Genomic DNA, 22,727 nt, shown 5'->3' with positions numbered 1-22,727 from the left:
AAAGAAAAAGTAACAGTATTTGCCAAAACATTTTTAAATAATGTGCATCCAACGGTATGATTTGGAATCATAATAATCAAATATCCTAAGATTGAAGTTGGTCCAAAACAAAGAGAAGTGATGTTTGACATACCAATATTTATTAAGTAGGCACAATATAGAACTTTTTTCTACATCTGTATTCAACAGTGTTCTATTTGAAGTCAATAACCACATATCTTAAGGATATTTACACAATAGAATATTACCCTAAAGTCTGTACAGTTTCCATCTGCTAAGAAATCATTTGAACACCGTAAATACAGCCGTTAAAAATATCCTTTGATCGGTGAAAAAGTGTTTGATGAAATGATCAATAATATCCTATTTATACTATGTATCCTGGGATTATTTAGTGGAATCAAGTATCAACTATATTAAGCAATACTGTGGGTTTCCAAACAAATGGAAAAGTTTCAATAGTGTGATGACCGAAAGCTATAAGAACTGTAGTTAAAATGTGTTTTATTTGTACAGTCATAAAGAAATAGGTTGAAAGCGATACATGACAGCACAGAACATCTGCCGATAAACAAAACAAAAAACTAAGGAAAGGTTAGTTTAGAATCATATGAAATGCACAAAGTCATTTAGATGGATTCCTGCTGCATCATCAACCAATTACCATATGGACACCAAAACCAAAAACCTAATCTATTTTAAACTTTAAATACCTTTATTGTAGAAACCTACTTGGATATTAATTAAACCATGTTGAATTAAAAATAAGAAATGGAAAACTCTTGTCTGAATACATTTTTGGATACCAACAATTGAACAGACAATGTAACATCAAACCTAAGTTTTACTTGCTAACTTCCTTCTTTTTATCTTCTTTAAATCTTCTTTAAATACAGAATTAAGACTAACAGCTCCAAGAAATGTGAAAAATTAAATCTGACATATTCCTGTTGGCAAGATGCATCCTATACTGGCTGTTCTAATTCTGACTCTAATTTCTAGAATACTTTCTGTGGATTAAAAGTGTAGACTGCAGAAGAACTAGTTGAAAAATGCCATAATTTATTTGTAAAAGTACCATAATTTATTTGTAAAAGTACCAAGTGTTCACATTTTTTTTAGAACAGTTCACTTAAATGAGTTATTAAACTGTATGTTTTTACAATATCTCCATATTTTATGGGTAATAAATGTATGAGAAGAAAGGTTATAAAAAGGTAAATAAAGTACCTATCAAATATAAAGTAGCAAATGCAGATGACAAGCACTTGTGATTTACAATGATCATATTGAATATTCTACATTCCTACTGTAGAATTATAAAAACCTAGAAAAACGACAGGAAAAAAGGATCTTCATTCTGTATTCAAACTTTTTCCATTTCATGGAATAGAAGACAGCTCTGTAATAATAAATCTTATAAAGAATTAAAAGATTCTGTCTGCTGTTCTATAAAATGCAACAAGTGTGAATTAAGCTTAGGTTGATCAAGATACACTATGGTTGTTACTATGAATATTTAAAATAGCTCCTCTTTAAATGAAATAACATTTTTTATTTTACAAAAAAAAATTAGACTATATAAGTTTGGATTAGCCATGTTTCTGTTGCTAAAAAAATCACATTCTTGCAGAAACAGGCCCTGTGATAAATGTCATCCCTAAAGCAGGGAGTTGTTATTAGATGGAGTAACATCATAGTATGTTCTTTTGATCAGTCTACTTTTCCGACAGGAAGTAAAATAGATAAGACTTAATCCCCGATAAACAGTTCCTCATCAAATAAACAATTTTCCCTGACGTAATCAATGACACGCGCATGCGCAGAAAAGTCAAAGTTGCTTCGCTTCGCTTGAATAACTCTGGCCTACGTCACACATCGTCATGGTGTTTCAGAAAGCCAGATGATACAATCGCGACACACAATGACAACTGACGACTTCTATACCGATGTACGTAGACTTTTCCGATTTAGATTTCGATGATAGCGATTTAGAAGATGTTGATCTAAATGAAAATGTGCCAATGTATTGCCCATGTGGGGAAAGTTCTGACGATCAAATGATCGCTTGTGAAGGAAAAGCATGTCCTAATGAATGGTTCCATTTTGAATGTGTGAAGCTCACTGCTCACATCTTCTGAAGTTCCAGCTGGCAAATGGGTTTGTGAGCAATGCTGTCAACAACACGACGTTAATAATATTGGGCATAGGCCTGGCTCAAGTAGGCCTAGTGTTAAGCGACCTAGTAGTACTACTACTACTCAAGAAACAGGTTAGTAACTGGTGTAGCCTATTCAATATTTGATACTACTGCAGCCTACCGTTCCTAGCTAGAATCTCTAGGAAAGAAAGGAGGCCTTTTACGTTGCCTTTTTTTTACAGGTATTTATTCATTGAACTTTAATATTTCATCAGGAAGGAAGGGAGGGACGGTCAAGTAGGGGCTAGGCCTACCCCAATAAAAACAACTTTCTGATGATGCAGTATTATTTCCATTTATTAATTATGACCTGGGCTGTCACTACTGACAATTGGGAAGATTTATGTATTTTTCATTTGTTAACAAATGCCGGGAGTTAAATTGACAACGCCTGATTAAATGTATGACCAGGGAGTTATGTTAATTGTTTTTTTTTTCAATTCTAGACAAAGATGTTCCTGCACAGACCAGGGAACTCCCTGCACAGACAAAGAAGAAAGGGGCTACAGTGCAGAAGAAAAATCAAGTACTGAACAGTACTGTATATCTAAATGTAACCAAGGCTTTTAATGAATGATATACTGTAAATAAAAATAATCGATATACTGAGTCATTTTTTAATTCTTTGTATTAAATACATATTTAAAAATAAATACATGTACAATCATGTACAAATAACAATGTTTGTAAACATGTGTTTGTCTTCTCCTTTCCAAAGAATGTATCCCATTTGAGATGCAATGCAACTACTGCTGCCTCACAGAAAAAAGATTCTTCTGTCGGTTTTTCACTGGAATCAAAATCAGCAAGGTTTATTCCAATTTTTACATCCTTCTTTTTAGAGCGCATATTCTTCTTCCATGTGTCAAGTTTTACTCTACAGTTGTTACAACTGTATGGTGGGAGAATATCCGTGTTCACATCTACTTGTAGTGCACGCTGGATTAAATCTGAATAATCAGATTTCAAAATTAGACGTCTTGAGTCAGATGCAGCAGTCTCTCGCCCACATAAACGACAAATAGCCTGTATTTCCATTATTACAGTACAAATTCCTATAATGAATAACAGGAAGACAACAAAATAAATTACAGTCAGTACATTCATACATAGTCATAGAATTGTATTAATATTAATTATTATTTATAGTGGACATCCTATAATTATATAGGCCTATTCTATAGGCTATGCTTAGTTATATAGGTAATTCCCCGCCTAGCATACGTGCAGGGGCCTAGGCCTATTTATGGGAGAGGGCTAGGCCAGGGATTTGTTATTAGACCATCTCCCTGGCTAGGCCTAGGCCCTGGTGGTGTACCTAGTGCATCACCAGAATCGGCGATTCCAGCCGCCAACAAACATACGATCGGAGGGTGTTAATTACCCAGATTACACGCTGGCGTTTATCACTACTGACAACATGCCCACACCTATAAAAACATGTTGTATTTTAACCAAAATTACGATTATGTAAGAAACTGTAAGAAAATAAGATATCAAGAGAATGATAGAAGACATACTCTTTTAAATATTAGCGCTGGTGTTAAAATGGAGAAACGTGCGGAAAATATCAAATATTAACTTTAAAACTTACCAAAAGTCTCTGAAAATCACGAAAGAAGGTCTACAAACAAACAGATGAACGTACACTTTGAATTATCGTAACTTTTTAACGAAAGGTCGGAATTTAAAGCGGTTTTTTGTAAAATATATATTGCAGAATTCTCTAATGACGTAAACAAATTGTAAAGCTATAGACGAAGAAGGAATCATCTGCGCATGCCTACAATGTTTGTTTGTCAGGAATGCATCGAAAGTCTTTACTCAAAATGGACGAATCCCGGCGATAGAGGGCCTGGCATCGTCGGCAAAGTAGACTCCAAACAAAAGGCAGGAAATTAGTGCCAGTTGACTGCATAATCCTTTGAGGTTCCTGTATACCGCTCGTCGCTTATTGGCTGTAGATCAGTTGATAAATTTGTTGTTACTCCATCTAATAACAACTCCCTGCCTAAAGATTTAAACCAGGTAGCTTCAGTAAGCTGCTGTAGATTCTGAGGTCCTGGGGCCAATGCAAATGCTCACTGAACTCTACACAGGTGACCTTTATTTTCAATGCTTTCTGGGATTATTAGAAAAGATTTTCTTTTTCTTTTAGTTTTCTGCTATTTGTATACAGTGTGTCCTTGAGTAGATGTCTCCAGACAACTCCAGAATGTTTCAAATTATGCTCATTTTGAAAATATGCCCGATGATTGATTACCAAGACAATCTCCTTAACTTCAACTAATAACTCAAAATTGACTATACTATTAAAAGAATTTTTCTATCAAAACAATTATGATTACTACTGTAAGCTTGGCTTTTGATCCATTTATTTTGGATTATTAATATCAAACTCATTACGTTATGGTTCAAATTAATAATCTTTGTGCATACCACGTACACATTGAATTCAGCATTAACAATATTGCTGGACCTGTAATGTAACGCTGTTTTGTCTATTTCTATTGAATTCCAAAAATAAATACATTTGTATTGTAATTTAAGGTACATATTCAATGGTTAAGATTTAATAAAAATGTACTGGTCCAAACCTATTTATCTTCAGAATAAGCATGGACAGATCATTTTTCCACTGAATAAGGTAAAACACTTAATCAGTACCTTACATATAACATACTAACACATTGTATGTTCTACAATAAAAAGTAGTTTTAATAAAACTTTTAAATAGTTGGAAAAAAAAAGATAAAGCAAAAATTTAACTAAAATAAAAATGATTATTACAACAGATTTTCAACAGACCTTAAAAAAAAACAAATTTTACACACCATTAAATACTTTTTGATAGTTAATTCAAGTATGAGACAGTACTTATTTATGTAATTACTATTATAGTTTAAGCATACATATAGAACATGTGCAACTACAAACCAAATGGAAATGATTGTCCCAATTGCAATTATTTATAATACACATTACACACGCACTATTACACTAAAATTAACTATACCAATTTTCAAGATGCATAAATACAATACATTTAAAGAAATACATTTTTAAAACCGTTACAACGGCAAAAATATTCAAATTTATAAAACAAAGGCAAGAGCCGTAAAACTGTTTTCAACAATATAAAAAGATAAACCAATAATTATGAAAAATAAAATTCAATTCCAAGCATCAAATCAAATAAAAAAAATTAACAAACAATATTTACAGAATGGATGGGGATTTAAAACGCTTACAAATCACAATTAGCCTATCTATAATAGGCATCCATAATTTAAATAAAAATCATAATACATTTACTAACAATTCTGATATTCATATTATTATCAGAAATAAATGACAACAAAACTTTAAAAACACCCTATGATCGCAATTAGAAATTAGACGATGATTTAAAGTTGGACTATGTTTTAGCCCCATGCTTACCTGTTGTTGCCGTGCTGGTCCCACCGTCCTCCTGGGCAAATATTCCTTCATCACACGCGAGCAACAACATGCAAATCCACCACAAACGCACGGTAGCAACTTCCATCATAAGTGCCACTTAAGCACGCAAACTTCAACCTACGCCATTTGAACAAGCTTAAATATAAGAACCGCGATATCTTAGCCTAAAAACACAATATCATTCCTAAAGAGTCGCTGTAGTTATCATATTAAACTTTGGAATAACTTGACAGTTGATTAGGTGACTGACAGCAGACGATCAAACCGCAAACTCATTACCGTTCAGTGGTACCGCTTAAGCCGCTATACAAATGGTCCCATTGATAAACGTCTATAAACACTTAGCCAATCACAGTTGCCGTTAAGTAAGCGCATGGAAGCGATAATCCAATCAGATTCCTAATGAATGCTCTTTTAAAAAAGAGGACGCTATTTAAATAATGGAAAATACTAACTGTACTAATACTGTGACAACAATTTAAATGATGCATGCAATAAATGGTTATTTCATACAAATTGTTATCATCAGTGTTATATAGAGTTAGTACTATTATTCTAAGGATTTAGTTAAGCATAAATTAAATATTAAGTTACTTCCCAATTATTTATAATTTAATTTGGCCAAAGCCTTTTAAAATGCCATATGGTTAAAAAAACTCCAAACATGGACAAATGAAAGAGACTTTCGGTGCACTATCTAACCAATAATATTAATGAATAATTGCTTGCTGTATTCAACCAATACTATAAAGAAATGATTGATTTCAAACTAAATTTATTTTGGGGAAAGAATCATATCTTCCAACCAATTTAATCAATATAGGCCCTTTTTATTACATATTGTCCTTAATGTCAACAAAGCCACACCCTTCAAAAATTCACCCTTCTGAACTTTGACAAATAAACACACAGCAAATAATAAAGGATTCTCAGCCTCAATTTATTTTTAAATCTAAACACAAATTGTAAATGAAAAAAAAAATACAATGAAAACTCAAGCATTAAATGATAAATAATACACATTTAGAAATGGTACAACCGAGAAACATTTAAAAGTGTTATTGTCAAAATAAATAACTGTAATAATTAAATTATAGAGTTCAGTTATATAACTGTGTATTTTATACAAAATAAATTAACTTTTTCAAAAAGGTACAATTGAAACATAAAATAAATAAATGTAAAGTACATTTACATAATTGTGTTATTATTTATTTTTTATTATATGTATCACAGCTCATTTGGAGTTTTTGTGAATACACTTTATCTTTAGAAAACCTTATAGGAGGTACAATAACAATCCAGTTTAGTTGATCAATAAAATTATGGCATAACTATATAAAAATATCTTTTAAAAAGTACGTAGGTTTAAATTTAAATAAATGTTACTTCCTAAAATAATTGACAATTTTTTTTAAACAGCTTACAATATTTGGTACAAGATTAAGAAATATTGAGAATTAAAAGCCTCGGGTTAAAATTAAACTGAAAACTAGTTCAACTGGTTAAAATATCCAATAAAATTCCTTACTTGGAACCATTATTTTTTTTAATCCAGTCATGCATGGCCAATCAGAAATTCCCTGAATTCTGATGACATTTTAAAATACCTTTTATTAAATAATTTGAATAATATTAGTAAATTAATCTTTAAATGCAATACCAATACTATATATTTTTTTTTTTGAAACAACTTACAAGTTTAGTCAAATTAGTATAATGCATAGCAAATAAAAGAATTTAGTTAAAATCACACTGTTAATTAGGCTACCTCCTGTAATAATGTCCGCCGCCTGATCGCGAATCCTGATATGAATTCCTAGAAGATGAATGCCTCATTCCGGACTCTGCACTTCTACGCATCTTTTTTTCAATGAGTTCTTGAGGTTCGTTTCGCATGTGATGACCACGATTATTGCTTCCCGAATTCCTATAATGATCATCCTGACCTCTATCATGGTGTCGCGACCTACCGCCATCATAATTAGTATGACCTCTTCTAGAGTCTTCCTGTTCATTGCAACTTTGGGTTCTATGCAAGTGGGGGCTTCTTCTAAAATCAATGTTATGGTCTCGTTCCTCCATGTCTCTTTGAAAATACTGATTATAATTGTCACACATCTGCTGCTGTCTATAGTACATTGATCGGACAGGATCTTGGCCCTGAAATTGCTGATGTTGCGGAGAAAAGGACTGCTGTCCTTGATGAGTCGGATGTGGATATGAATTGGAACGCTGAAGATTCTGTGGCTGCCGTTGCTGTTCATGGATACTGCCAGAACGAAATTGAAGGCGTAATTCTTTTCCAAAGAGTTGCGTTCCTGTCATAATTTGCTTTGAGTAAGGTACAGAGACATCATGTGTAAACTCAACAAAGGCAAATGGTTTACCAACAATACGCTTCACAGAAACTAAAGGCCCAGCCTGAAAAAAAAACCATAGGTATTATCTTCTGGGGTTGGAGAATTATACCTCACGTTTTTAGTTGTATAATGAATACATAGGGCCTATGATAAGAATGAATATCCATCATTCATGATGTTTCATTTTATTTATTACTTATTTATGCCGCATTTAAAGAAATCAAATTAAATTATATCTGGTAAGGTTCTCGACAATGCCTCACATTTTAAACGATCACACCAAATGGGTTTAAGCATGGAGGTATGGTTTAAAACTAGCCTACTATAGCTAGGCCCACATTCAGACACAAATTCCTCAATGTGTACGCAAACCACAGAAAGAACCACACAAGGCGGGCATACATTTTTGTTCAGTTCTGGCGTAGGAAGGCCTAGCCTCCTCACCACGAATCAGCAGATTAAAGTTTGGTTTACCTGTAAAAATAATTCATAAAGAATATCTTCGGTAACTTCAGTATCAAGATTTCCTACATAAAGGGTTCTATCAGCCCTGTCATCATCCATATTTGCTAATTTCTAAATTTTAGGGGTTTAAATCGTTAAAATAAGGCCTAATTTTAGCTTAAAAAACAGAGAGCACCGACGACACACGAAAAAAAAAAGATGAAAAGAGTGTGAAGAGAATTTCCCAAAGAAAATTGTAAAGAACGAACTGTTTCACATGTTCGCGTACCGATTACGTGTGGATCGATACAGACCGTTTAGTACCATATGTTACCGTTATATAACAACCTTTGACATCAATATCAAATTTAGCATTTGCAAACAAAGTTTTGTGAAATGTAATCGATCTTTTCTAATGTATAAATGAGGAAGTACGAATGTAAATTTAAAATTTAAAGGTAGTGTTTGAATTTTATATTTCAAATTTATATTAAATTTACTATATGTGGCTTCAAATAATGTGTTATTCAGTGAAAAATAGGCTGTTGCCAGGTACGCTATGTAAAAATGTTCAGTCGAAGACGAGTGACTGTGAGTGAGCAAGCGAGTGTGATGACAGAACAGTCGTCGCTTCGCTCTCTCTGCACTCCGTACACGACACAGAATAATGCCTGTTAGGCCTGATTAGTGGTGGTTGTCTTGTATTGTGTTTGATAGATTATCTGTAGGCCTGTAGTTAGGCATATCTATGGTATAGGCCTAGACTAAAATTGAACTAGCCTACTACCTGGTCCCAGTTAGTTGTACAGTATGTCCAGCCAGCCAGGGCCTGGTGACAGGTGTACAGTACAACACACAATTTAAAATAAGTCAAAAAAAAAAAAAAACCGTTTTGTGGTAGGCCTAGGCTAGCTAGTAGTAGGCCCTAGACTCTAGGCCTAGCCAAACAAACATTATTATTAGTAACACTGCACATCCATTGATCAGTCGAACTGAAATTGAATCGCATAAATAAAGTAAATAACACAAGGGCAGGCTGGTGTGGTAGTAGAAAGAAATTTTCCAATAGGGCCTAGAATAAATCACATCGAAAGTTGTATTAAACAAATTGTATTTACTAAATTAAAATCAAATATATTTTTTAACATTCTTTCATTTTATTTATTATATTTAATAACAATAATAGTAAAACTGTTTAATAATATATATATTTTTTATATATTATTTTGTTTGCAGATAACCTATTAATAGACCAATCATTTAGGAATGTGACCAGTGCAATCAAATAACAATAATGGTCAGTTTTGAAAGCAGATACCACATCCAACTACTTCTCATCTGCAGCATTATTACTAATGCCCTTCCTCTGCAGTTTATCCAGGAACCAACACCACTTGTTGCCATTGAGCTTCAGCCAGTTTGGTGGCATTGTATTGCCAGAGGAAATCCTGAACCAACCATTACCTGGTTGTTCAATAACCAGCCAATCAGAGGCAGTCTATTTGAAACTTTCCCCAATGGTACGCTGCATATTCTTAGTGTGGTTCAAGAGGCTGTTGGAAATTACATGTGCCAGGCAAATTCTGGTATGGAGACTATCACAAGTCAGAGGTCATCTCTTAGTCTAGCTCGTAAGTTTTACAAATTTACAGATGCATTGATTAATTAATTCAAATTTTTAATTATTGTCAGTCACCTTATTGTCATTTAATGGTTTTGAATTATAAAACAGATTTTTCAGATTTGTTTATTACCCAGCCATCCTCTGTGACCACAAATACGGGTCAGACGTCAACATTCCAATGCAGTATTAATAGCAACCCACCAGCGACATTGTCGTGGCAGCTCAATGGTGAAGATCTTGTACAAGCGTCTGTTAGCACGACAAATGTTGGTATGGTGACATCAAGCAGTCTGACAGTGTTGTCACCCAATCATGAAGATATGGGGTCTTACACCTGTACTGCTGAAAATATGTTGTTGCAGTTACAGCTTATCAGTGAATCTGCTACATTAACTCTCATTGGTAATTTGTTATTCATTTTGTTCGCACAGCAAAGCAGGTACCATGGTGTGAACTGTGACTGATGCTTAACAATTGCATAACGTCCAACAGCAAGGAACTTGCCAATTACAGTTAAACTATATAATGCTTACAAAGTCTCATTTGAACTAGCCTTAGGAGTAGTTGATACATATTCAAGAAATTATTGTACAGTTAGTTAGCAAAACGTTACTTGAAAAATAGTCTAATAGTTTTTTGACTTTAGGGCGACCAGGATTTCTTCAGCCACCTGAAGGTCAACGTGCACCAGAAGGTCAAAGTGTATCATTTTCATGTATCGCAATAGGAAGTCCAGTAGCCACTGTCCATTGGCTTAATAATAATGGACAACAAATTCAGGTAAGAAAGTAACACAAGGTATGCAACTTAACATAGAAACTTCACCAAGTATTTGCTTAAACGTGGTTACCACTAGCAACATAATGTGACCAACCATAATCAACAGTTCTGAACATTTCTCTGGTTCTGATTGGTTGAATTGCCTGTGTTGAGTCTACTTCCTTGTGTTGCATCCTGGACTTAAAGTTATAACAGTATGCAATAACAATATACTTCTCTTGTGTTTAGTCTTCCAGTCATTATACCATCACGTCTACCTCCCTGACAATCACCAATATACAGCAGTCAGATGCTGGCTATTACACATGTACAGCCGTTAACAGCTGGGGTGAAAACAGTGCTTCAGCACTTCTCGTTGTTGACCCGCCACTTCAAGATGTCACCCTGACACTACGTCCAACAGATCAGTCAGCATTGGTTGGAAGCAGAGTTACTTTTAAATGTGAGGCAACAGGGAGCCCAACACCTTCTATAGTGTGGAGAAAGGTAATATTCTTTGCACAGAAATGTTGTATCTATTGAGTATAATAATAAGTATAATTATATATATAGTTTATTTTTTACTACTAGTTAAAATCAAGGTATTATTACACAAGTATTTGTATACAGTAGAACACCCCTAGTAAGCTATAAGAGGATGCTTTATTGTCACAAAGATGTCCCCTTCATATTGTTTCTATATTTTACTGTTCATGAAAATATTTGAAATTTAAGATAGATTTTTCACCTCATTTTAGACAAGTGGTGTCATACCTGCTGATCGATTGGAAGAACCTAGGCAGGGCTGGCTCCGGCTTCTTGACCTTGTTGGGGAAGATGAGGGTGTGTATGAGTGCACAGCGAGTAACGGGTACACAAGCCGGTCAGCACAAGCACATCTTATGATTCAAGGTATGATAGCAATCAATCAGGCATCCTTCAGTAAAGAATGACTATGATTGTCCAATCATTAGAAATATTTCCATTGCTAGTTGAACCCAGTGGAAAGGGAGACCAATACAATTGGTACAAGATCTACTTCAGAAGCTGCCTTACAAATTGAAGAATGTTCATTACTCTTCCTCACAAGACTTCACTCCGAACAAATATTTGAATTAAAAGTAAACTTTTGTACCAAAGGGTAGTGACTCTGTCTAGATTAATCTTAATAAAGGAAATTTATAACAATCAGTACACTCAGATTTGGAGAATATAAATGCAGTTTGTTTTTCTATTTATTTCTTGCTTGCTTATCTCTTCAAAATAGTTGTTCCTGTAATAACAACGAGACCAGTAGACTCAATTGTTGTGGAAGGATTGTCTGTCACACTACACTGTGAAGCCAGCGGTAATCCAACCCCACTCATCGAATGGACTACACCTGATCCTAATAAAGCCCCGATTCCAGCCCCTGGGGGTGATGGTCAAAGCTTTCAAGTTCTGACCAATGGTTCACTGGTTATTATGTCCGCTACCACAGATCAGTCGGGGACATATTCTTGTAGTGCTACAAATACCGTTGGGAGTGATACGACATCAGCAGTACTCACAGTTCAAAGTAAGGTTTTTTTAAATTCTATAAACATTTATATTTTCAATTTACTTTATAATTTTTGGAATAGAAATTTCATATTGGCCATTTAATTAACAACTAGTTAACATATAGTATGCCTTCCCTCTGTGTTATTATACATCTGATAAAATCAGTAAACAACATACTATACTATGAAATATTAGAGTTTCAAAATCAACATTATTATCTGTTTGGGCCTTCAATTAGGTTAGAACATCTGGAATAATAACAAACCACTCATTTTCCCAGTATCTGATAATATATATAATCATTTTGATAATCAGTGAAAAACAAATATTAATAATTTTAGATTTTTCTAGATTATGCATGGTCAACAGTGTTCTTCAAGTTACAATTTTGACTAGACAAATCAAGTTTTATCAATCTCATTCATTTTCTAGGCTCCCCAAGGTTTACGCTTTTACCCTCAAATCAACAAGTTGTAGAGGGAGAAACGGCAACACTACAGTGCAGGGCTGATGGAAATCCTCAGGTGGGAAGATTTACTTTTTGTATTTTAAGTTAAAAATGTTACTAAAATACGGACTTATCTCTAATTAAATGATTACAAGCATATTAAAAATTTGTGAGATAAAAATAAACTAATAATTTTTGTTATGTTTTTTCTTTGTCCCTGTTCATCCATACAAAGGATAAAGCAATATATGTACCATCTTGTACATACCTGTACGTAATGATATTGTCAGTTCTCTATCCATTAGTACTACCTTCACACAAAAGCTACTTGCTTTCAAAACCATCTGGTTTGGTATATGTATTGTTTGGTATCATATAACCTATTTCTGGCTTTATTGATTTGTGTACTTAGCATGTTGTGAAGTATTAGTATTTACAAACTAAAATTAATAGTGTATTGCTATTAGTACTAATACAAAACTTAGATAATAAAAGAATCCTATTCACAACTTTAAAAAGTACCAAAAAACGTCTTGCATGAATCAGAAATCTTAGCACATAACTAAACAAGAGAAGTAGTATGAAAAGGCATTAAAGAGGACAGTAGTACTGCAGTACTCCTTTAGGAAACCCATATTTAAAGGACACCTCTATTAAGTGGATATTTTTCTATGGAAGGAATGATGGGATATATGTGTTAACACTATTTACCAACCCCTATTCAAGAAACACCTCTATTAAGTGGAAATTTTCCTAGTGAAACGATTTACAGGCAATATACAGTATATGTTAACGCTAATTTCCAACCCCCATTCAAGAGACACCTGTATTACCGGGACACTTTATCATGGCCCTGAAGTGACCCCTTAATAGGAGTTTTATCTATATATACAGTAAATATGTGGAGTACTGTCTATTTTGCTCTCTTCTCAGATTATGTATGCATGGTTCTACCAAGAGCAGCAGATAACCAGTGACCCTAGTCATCAGTTATACAGTAATGGTGACCTAGTAATCTACAACATACAAAAAAGCCAGGAAGGCATTTACACATGCGAAGTATCTAATCTACTGGGTTACGATCAAACTCAGTTCTATCTTTCAGTACTTAGTAAGTATTTTGTTACACTGGTAAAACGCAAGCCTCATCGAGGTATAAGTGTAACCCTATACATAGATAAATGTTACCCTCCTAGAGAGTAGTACATAAGTACTGTAGTAAGGAATTGAAGGTGAAGTTGTAAGGTTGATTGATGACTCCCTAGGCTGATGTCAACTAAAGGTTTACTAAGACAAAACAAAAATCAGTGAAAAATACTGTTTAATTATGTATTAATTATCATATGAGCATTGCACCAAAGCTCTATTAACACTTTTCCATAAAACTGTTATTTGTTATTTTCAATTCATTTTCAGTACCACCACAGTTCAGTGTACGCCCTCAAGAACAAACGGTAACTCTTGGGCAGTCGTTTCGTCTAGACTGCGTCGCTTATGGCGATCCACGCCCGCAGGTGTCATGGATGAAAGATGGAGAGGAACTGATTTTAGGTAAACCTGCAAGCATTATATATGAAATTTTTTAAAAATAAAATTTAAAATTGAGGTTGATTTATATTTATTGTTCCATTTGGGGTTTCTGTAACTATTCAACTGGGAAGGTGTTTAAAATTTCACCAGAATACTGAGGTAACCCCTTACTATTCCGAAAGACAAACTGGGATCTTGTAAGTACACACAAAGACAGATGTGTACACCAAGTCCTTATCAAAGAAAACTTGTTCTATTACTGACTATGGTCAAAGACCCGCCTTGAACCTGTTCCCATATTGTGGCTGTGGTTTGCAGTGCCCTTGTCTCAAACACTCGGCTCTAACTAATATCTTATTCTTTTCAGTGAATAATTTACAATTACTGTTGAATGGCAGTATTGTAGTGAATGGTGCTACAGAGGAGAACCTAGGCACTTACACTTGTGTAGCTACTAGTAATGCTGGTTCCAACCAAATCTCGGTCAACATTTTAACTTTAGGTATGATTGGAAATTTAAAATTTCCAATTAAAAAATCAAAAGCAATGTTAGGGGCAAACATTTTAGAGAGAATTAAATGTAGTCTCTCCATGGTATATTTCTCAAAGGAATGGATGGAGGAGAAGATTGACTGACTACACAAGACAGACAGGATATTGAAGCCGACTACTTCTAGTTTTTAATGTCAGTTTTGCTCCTTGATTAGTTAATATTTGTTCTCATTTTTATTTTTGATGCAGATTTCCCAGTTTTTATAACCCCACCTACTAATGTTACATCCAATCTGGGAAACCCAGCTTCATTGATCTGCCTGGCATCTGCAAGAGAAAGACCAATTGTCTCGTGGTATGTCTCTGATGCCAATGGCAGTCAGTTGAGTGCTGTTGGTACTGGAACCACAAGCTCAAATATGCCAGGAGAAGGCACCTTTATCTCAGTTAGTGGTTCTCTAGAATTTGCATCTGTGAAAGAGGTCGATAGTTCTTTTTATAAATGTGAAGTAGCAAACTCTGTAGGAACAATATCAGGATTGGCATTCTTGGCAGTAAATTGTAAGTTAAAACATTTTACATAAAATTTCATATTTACAACTTAAGCTCTGTATACACTATCAAACTATTTTGAAAGAAAAAGTGTGATGTTCCCAAATATGTCCATATAGCTTTAGTTGATGGAAACTTAGGGACACAAAGTACTCTACTTCCCTCACATTTTGCTGGTATCAATGTTTTTGAATCACACATTTATATTTAGTTCCACCTAGAATTATTCCAATAACTTCAGTAACATACACCCAAGATTCTGGAACAGACCAGCTTTCACTTGAATGCTTAGCAGAAGGAAGGCCAACCCCACATATAGAATGGATTCTTCCATCTGGCCAACCAACAAGTAGTGATGATAGCATCGTAGGAGTTCAAGGGTCAATAACAATCAGTAATCCAACAGTCAGTGTGCATCATGGGGAATTCACATGTCTTGCTACCAATGAACTAGGAATAGCCAACCAGTCTGTTGTGGTCACAATATTAGGTGAGACAATTCATTGTTTTTAATTCATCTAGGAAGCACATAGAGCTAGCTACCAATAGCATTAAACAAAATAACCCACAGAGTGAACAATCAACATTAACTAAACTTACTCATTTTAAATCCTAACCGATATGGGAATATCGGATTCACTTTACAGTGTTCCAGTGATGCTAAATCTAAACCATCACTAGTGTTACCAGTGTAAATAACTACAGTATAAAAAGGAATTTCTTGTTGATTTTGTCAAATGTAATGCTCTTATTGTATTATTATGCAGGCCCACCAGTTATAACTAAAGTTCAAATAACCCAACAAGAAACCTCCCTGACAATTCTATGCAGTGCCATTGGATCACCAGAGCCTACAATCGCCTGGGATGTGAATGGTATCCGACTTACAGGTTCTGGCATCCAGAATCATATTATAACAACAGATGACGCTCTTTTTGTGGAGAGTCTCGATTTAGCCGAGATAAATGAATATACCTGCCTTGCCCAGAATGCAAGAGGTAGTGATCAGAGGTCATTGAAAGGTTGGTGTATTAATGTTTTAGATTAAAGTGATGTACATTTGAATTATATTTATAAACTGTGAAAATGAGGAAGAGCAGCTTTTTTTCATTCTTGCATATTTACTCATCTTTAGTGTTAATAATAAATTAGTTTCCATTATATCTGTTTCTCTGTTACATATCAAATATTATTTATTATTAATTTTGTTAATGCAAGGCTCTGAAATCCTTACAATAGATTAAAAATTCCTAACATTTTTTTTTACAGTTCCAGGAGCACCAATGCCACCAGGCCTAACTTCCATTTTGTCTACATCTGTTGGTTTGGTTTGGAGCCTACCTCCCTCTAATAGCGATTTGCTGGTCACAGGTTTTAAAGTATTATATAAAGAGGTAATATTATATTACACTAGTATTGTAATTACATCATCATATTGTAAGAGTTCTACATGGCTAAATAATGATTTATTAATCTTTATAATATGATTATTGTTCATAATGTTTAATTTTAGATCCTCAGCATTGTGTACACGGAACTTCCAGAAGTAATTGTACAGCAAACAACAACAGTAACTGACCTCAAACCATATACCAGTTACATCTTCAGCGTAAGGGCCATCAATGATCTAGGATCAGGCCCAATGAGTAACCCTTCTATACAAGTAACTACAAAGCAAAGTATACCAACCGTTCCATACAATCTCAACATCTTAGCCCAAGCAAACTCTTTCAGTATCCAATGGAGGGAGCCTGAAGAACTAAATGGCCCAGCAGACAACATAATATACGAGTTACGCCACCGATTAAATAGTTCTATAGTCCAGGAGACTGTAGTTCAGTTTGAGAATGTTCCACCTTTAGAAACAGTTATTGAGAATCTAGAGTATGCGACATATTATGAAGTACGCATGCGTGCTGGAAATAAGGAGGTGTACGGCTGGAGTGAATTTGTAACAATAGTTGCCAAAACAGAAGCAGACGGTAAGTATAATATATAAAGACAAATTAGGTTATTGTTTGGCCGCTATGGTTTAACCTTGTAAGGATACGTACAAAACTAAATAAGTGCTGATACCATTTGTAACAAATAATTGTTAAACTGTAATAAGCTATTCAATGAATTTATTACATTATGTACTGTCCCCCTGAAAAATAATTAAACAATTTTTTTTTTTTTGAATATGCCATTTTAATATTACATAATGGCTATCCACTTTGACCAAAAATCCAAACAAAATTTATTTACCTGAAAAAACTGTGATTTAAAGCAAAAAATTTTCAAATTGGCTGCCAGCCAATGGATTTTTTGTTGAATTTAACCATTCATTATGTTATTTTTTATTTTTTTTCGTTGTTTTTTCTATGGAAGTGATAAACTTTATTAGAGCTACAAAATGACCTATTCAAAGTCTGATTTAATTAATCATTATTTTTCGTGTTTGTGGGGGACAATACATCTTTAAGAAACCTAATTAATCAACTACTTTACTATACATTATTGTTCCATTCTAGTATTGACATTAAAAGTGCAAGGTGTGCGTGCTGCTGTCCTTGGAACAGATGCTGTTAGACTATCATGGATGGTAAGGACAATTTAAATGCATAATGTATGTTTCAAAAGAAAGTAACTAGTGTATTATGTATAATAGTACCAGCAAAGAATAAATGAAAGCATGATGGCATTGTGAAATTTATTGATTGATATGAAATGTAATGACTTTAAAAAAAAATGAACTGAATGTGGGGTACTTTATATAACTATGAGTTCCATTATTCATTTAGTACATGTTAAATATGAAATAATATGGTATGTATTAAAATGCATTATTGTAATGAGAGCAGCAATAATGGAATTCATACCAGGGATCTAAAAGGTCAATGGTTCAATATCCTTTGCACAGGTTAAAGGTCAGACGAGCAGTAAGATAAAATAAAAACCACATAGCTTGTTCCACGTAGAATCTGTATCTCCCATCTCTGCCCATCTGCTCCGCCTTGTATGTACATGGTCATAAGGAATAACATAGATTCTATATTTTTATTGCTGTTACCACTCGTCGGTATAAATTGGCCTTAATTGCTGTTGGTAGTAACATATTACAATGTTTAATATACAACTGTTTTATATATCTTTTTGTTAATATTAGGCTGTGGAAGCATCACTTTTTAAATCCTATGCAATTAAGTACCGCCGATTGGATAACAATGAAACGTTTATGTTGTCCGAATCTGAGCCTACCGCAATTAGCAGAATCATCACTGACTTAAAATCAAACACAACGTATGGCTTTCAGATGGCAATTTCAACTTGGACAAGTACAGGGTTGTATTCAGATGAAGTGATCATTACCACGGATCCAGGTTAGGAATATTATATATATCATACATTATGTGGAAGTGCATACAGAAAAAGGCTGACAATATTCAAGCAATTGCACTAAAATCTGACAAATTTTTAACCGTGATAGTTGTTAAAAACTATTACTTTGTTATTACTACATCAATCAAATATACTTTATTCATCATCGTTAAAAATATAAAGAAATCAGAAAAATAGGTTGATAAAGAGATGAATAGGAAACACATAAAAACTTAAAATGAGCTTCCTAAAAGTATCAAATAAATCTAAATAAATAAATAAACTTGGCTACATCTAACCAAAACGAGTATGTGAACTGCTTAATTTATTACGGAATTAAAATTATTTCCATACTTTTTTTTAGAAGAAGTAACAGAAACAAGCGCAAATACAAGTGACGGAATAACCACCGAATTACTTGCAGCCATCATAGGATGTGCTGTATTGTTTATCATACTTGTCGCTGTTGTTTCTGTAGTTGTCTGGCATAGATTCAGATCAACAAAAACTGGTCACATTTCAACTTATGGAAGAAGGAAGAAAATGATTCCTGACAAATACTGGATCAGCAATGGGTAAGACCTGTAAATGAATAAGTGAGACCAGGTAATGAATGTGAGACAAGTTAATGAATGAATGCAAGACATGTTATTTAAATAATGAGATCTGGTAATGAATATGAGACCTGTTAATAAATGAGTGACACTTTGGTAATGAATATGAGACCTGGTAATGAATGAGTGAGACTTGGTAATGAATATGAGACCTGGTAACGAATGAGTGAGACCTGGAAATGAGTGCTGGTAATAAACGAGTGACACCAGGAATTGAGAGCTGGTAACGAATGAGTGTCAAGACCTGGAAATAAATTGGCTTATAACTGGAAATGAGAGCTACTAATAAACGACTGAGACCTGGTGAATGGCATTGATAACACAATTTAAAAATCATAAAAACAGTTAATACTATTAATGAAAATTCTAAATTTTAGTAATATGTTTGGAGAGAATTCCTCTGAAGGCTCAATTGGAAGCACCGAGTCTGGCCAATATGGAAGCTACAGTATGAATCAGAACCATACAAACAGCTACAACAATGAGGGCTATGTCCCTGCTGAAGGAAGTGTTGGTTCACAGTCTGAATTACAAATAAAGGGAAGTAAAATAGTCAAGAGAAGAAGTTGGCTGACAACAAAACGAAAACTTGTTTTGGACGGAAGCGAAGATATACTTTATAAAAAGTAAGATTTTTTAAATAATATTAAAGATAAGTCAACCTAATAGGCACATTGAACACTATTTCCTCTCTTCTTGCAGTAGACCATTTCTTAATGGCAGAATAATTTAAAGCTTTCTAGTTAAAAATCTCAGACTTGCTCTTCAAAATGAAGGCCAGTTGTCTGGTCAACCAATCTCCAGACATCTGGTGATAATCAGCAGTTAATAAAAATGTTTTAAGGAATAACATGGTTACTATTATTTCAATAATAATTTATATAATTTTGCTTTCAATACAGTCCCCATGATCCTGGTGTCGTTCTTGTTGGTAAAGCAGTAATTGAAGACACGCCAGACAAGAATAACCAATCATTAAAAATGGACTCCTTCAATGAACGAAAAGACAGTAAGATTATTACATATTCAAGTGAAATTATAATTATAAAATTATGATTATTTGAATCAACTTAGTTTTCACATTTTTTTAAAAGTTATCGCAATAGGACCATATATGGTACTGTAGTATTATTTTTACATTAAATATAGTTTGTGATCTTAAATTAGATCTAAAAAACGTAGGAAAGGGTCTCTAAGTAGTCATGTAGCACAATATAGAAAGTGGACAACAGTTTCATGGAAAGGCATGCATGAACGATTATTATGGGATGTACTGTCAAAAATGGATGATGTAAATATGGCGATCATTATGTTTCTTTGTTAAAAATGTAATACTTACTTTGCATTACTATTTTTATTATACACCAGGCACTTCCAACGCAAGAGACCAACAAGGCGATTCTTTAGATAGTAATGAGACACCAGACAAAAAACCCACAAATGGACCAGAACCTATATTTCCAAACACACATATTTATGGACGCAAGGTAATCGACCACAACTTGGCAGCACGACATCGATTAGAGCAGACACATAAAAAGATCAAGGAGAGGGCTGAACGTGAAAAACAAAAAGTCTTGAAAGCAGCACAAAAAAGCATGGATCGTTCAGAAAGAGATGCTGATAAACATCGTCGGAAGCAGGAGAAGTATCGTGAAAGGTTACGTGCTAGTGCCGTAGGAAGCAGCGAAAGTTCTTTAGAAAAAAGTGGATCTGATTTGGATTTGGAATCTATGTGGAAAAGACAAACAGAAGAAGCAGGGTTGTATTAATTGTAGTGTAATTTCATGATTTAGACCACCAGCATCTTCAGTCTTAAGCTCTATCTATCTACACGATCAAACTTTATGCGACTATAAAATGTGATGTCCCCATATATGTACTTGATGACATCATCACTGCCATATGTGGGTACATCACACCTTTTTTGTCAAACTAATTTGATAGTGTAGACATAGCTTTACTCTTTACAATGATGCAAGATGAAGAGTTTGGCAGCATAGTTTATGATGATATCAGTCCTATTTTATTTTGATCATGAATACAATTATTTTAATATTGACCTATGTTGAGATTACAAATTAATATTGTATCAACAACATGTTATGTATGGGTGAGAAATTTTAATAACAACTTCAGCATTATTGTATAGTATTTTCTACTTACTGTACATTTAATGTAAATAATCAATTTTTAAATAAAACAGTATTGCTGGCTTTGTACAATACAATGTACTATTGTAAAGTAAATGTATTGGTTTTAGAATTTACTTTTTTTTTTACAAACATTATTTACTGTACTGTAAAAGTAATAATTCTCATTCTTTTTGATCATTGAAATACTACAATGTTTATTGCATTACAATTTTAGGATTGCCAGTATATTATGATATATTTTATAAATAATAATGCTTTTTAACCTGTGTTCGCTTGAGTTATATTAGTTATTTTCGTTTTAACATTTTGTAAAGTTGGACAATCATTAATGCTTTGATAAGTGCGAGTTTAATGCTTAAATCAGTGATAAATAAAATATTAACCAATTTTATTCATGTAATATACAATCATTAATAATATATCGCTTGTATTTTGATTTTAAAAATATAGAAATATTAGTTACTAAATTTGATGAGTGCTACATATATTTTTAATTTGTACACATATCTATATGTATGTATGTGTTTTCTACCGTTCTTGTAAGCATGTTAATTTTGTGATTTCATCAATGTGTGTGAAATAATGTTTCAAAGGTGTGTGATGTCATCAAACGTTTTTGAAAAACATGAATCTAGTGTGTTATGTGTGAAACCAATGCGTAATGACATGTTATCCATGTGTGTAAATAATGTAAGTATTCTGTGATTTCATCACTGTGTGTACATTCTGTGACATCATCAATGTGTGAAACCAATGCGTAATGGCATTATATGTTATCCATGTGTGGAAATAATGTTTGCATTCTGTGATTCCATCAATGTGTGTACATTCTGTGACATCATCAATGTGTGAAACCAATGTGTAATGGCATTATATGTTATCCATGTGTGGAAATAATGTTTGCATTCTGTGATTCCATCAATGTGTGTACATTCTGTGACATCATCAATGTGTGAAACCAATGCGTAATGGCATTATATGTTATCCATGTGTGGAAATAATGTTTGCATTCTGTGATTCCATCAATGTGTGTACATTCTGTGACATCATCAATGTGTGAAACCAATGCGTAATGGCATTATATGTTATCCATGTGTGTAAATAATGTTTGCATTCTGTGACATCATCAATGTGTGAAACCAATGCGTAATGGCATTATATGTTATCCATGTGTGTAAATA

The 22,727-nt window shown here is 33.7% G+C and overlaps 3 protein-coding genes across 6 annotated transcripts in view; 1 reads left to right on the top strand and 2 right to left on the bottom strand.

Annotated features, from left to right (window-relative positions):
- Positions 1-6,163, bottom strand: part of LOC140056013 (protein turtle homolog B-like) — a 60,809-nt gene extending 54,646 nt beyond the window's left edge. For all 3 annotated transcript variants that reach the window (XM_072101211.1, XM_072101212.1, XM_072101213.1), the window contains exon 1: positions 5,642-6,163. In XM_072101211.1, the coding sequence (XP_071957312.1) occupies positions 5,642-5,750 (109 nt within the window). In that variant the 5' untranslated portion in view covers positions 5,751-6,163. The remainder of the gene's footprint in view (positions 1-5,641) is intronic.
- Positions 6,164-6,495: 332 nt separating this feature from the next.
- LOC140056462 (uncharacterized) lies at positions 6,496-8,696 on the bottom strand. Its single transcript, XM_072101829.1, has 2 exons — positions 8,500-8,696; positions 6,496-8,086 (listed from the first exon to the last, which is right to left on the bottom strand). Exons 1-2 carry the CDS (start codon positions 8,587-8,589, stop codon positions 7,430-7,432), a joined length of 747 nt encoding a protein of 248 aa, XP_071957930.1. The 5' UTR covers positions 8,590-8,696; the 3' UTR covers positions 6,496-7,429.
- Positions 8,697-8,889: 193 nt separating this feature from the next.
- Positions 8,890-21,523, top strand: LOC140057173 (immunoglobulin superfamily member 10-like). Of its 2 annotated transcripts, none has more exons than XM_072102727.1 (22): positions 8,890-8,927; positions 9,706-10,100; positions 10,202-10,495; positions 10,740-10,873; positions 11,102-11,359; positions 11,611-11,764; positions 12,120-12,410; positions 12,827-12,918; positions 13,776-13,953; positions 14,259-14,393; positions 14,740-14,874; positions 15,114-15,425; positions 15,628-15,906; positions 16,184-16,438; positions 16,686-16,810; positions 16,930-17,398; positions 17,930-18,000; positions 18,565-18,778; positions 19,141-19,351; positions 19,768-20,016; positions 20,293-20,399; positions 20,759-21,523. In XM_072102727.1, the coding sequence occupies exons 2-22, from the start codon at positions 9,764-9,766 to the stop codon at positions 21,160-21,162; spliced, it is 4,704 nt and encodes a 1,567-aa protein (XP_071958828.1). In that variant the 5' UTR covers positions 8,890-8,927; positions 9,706-9,763; the 3' UTR covers positions 21,163-21,523. The 2 variants fall into 2 exon arrangements, with proteins under 2 accessions (XP_071958828.1, XP_071958829.1); XM_072102728.1 differs by lacking the exon at positions 8,890-8,927 and adding an exon at positions 9,074-9,159.
- Positions 21,524-22,727: the final 1,204 nt, after the last annotated feature.

Source organism: Antedon mediterranea, chromosome 8 (genome assembly GCF_964355755.1).
Source record: "Antedon mediterranea chromosome 8, ecAntMedi1.1, whole genome shotgun sequence".
NCBI lineage: Eukaryota > Metazoa > Echinodermata > Crinoidea > Comatulida > Antedonidae > Antedon > Antedon mediterranea.
The sequence above is the reverse complement of the archived record's forward strand: the minus strand, read 5'-3'. Positions and strand labels throughout refer to the sequence as shown.

Coding starts and splice junctions, on each gene's coding strand:
- LOC140056462 (XM_072101829.1), bottom strand. CDS start 8,589: ATGGATGATGACAGGGCTGATAGAACCCTTTATGTAGGAAATCTTGAT. Junction 8,087..8,499: donor TTTATGAATTATTTTTACAG/GTAAACCAAACT, acceptor TTTTTTTTTCAG/GCTGGGCCTTTAGTTTCTGT.
- LOC140057173 (XM_072102727.1), top strand. CDS start 9,764: ATGGTCAGTTTTGAAAGCAGATACCACATCCAACTACTTCTCATCTGC. Junction 12,411..12,826: donor AGCAGTACTCACAGTTCAAA/GTAAGGTTTTTT, acceptor TTCATTTTCTAG/GCTCCCCAAGGTTTACGCTT. Junction 13,954..14,258: donor GTTCTATCTTTCAGTACTTA/GTAAGTATTTTG, acceptor ATTCATTTTCAG/TACCACCACAGTTCAGTGTA.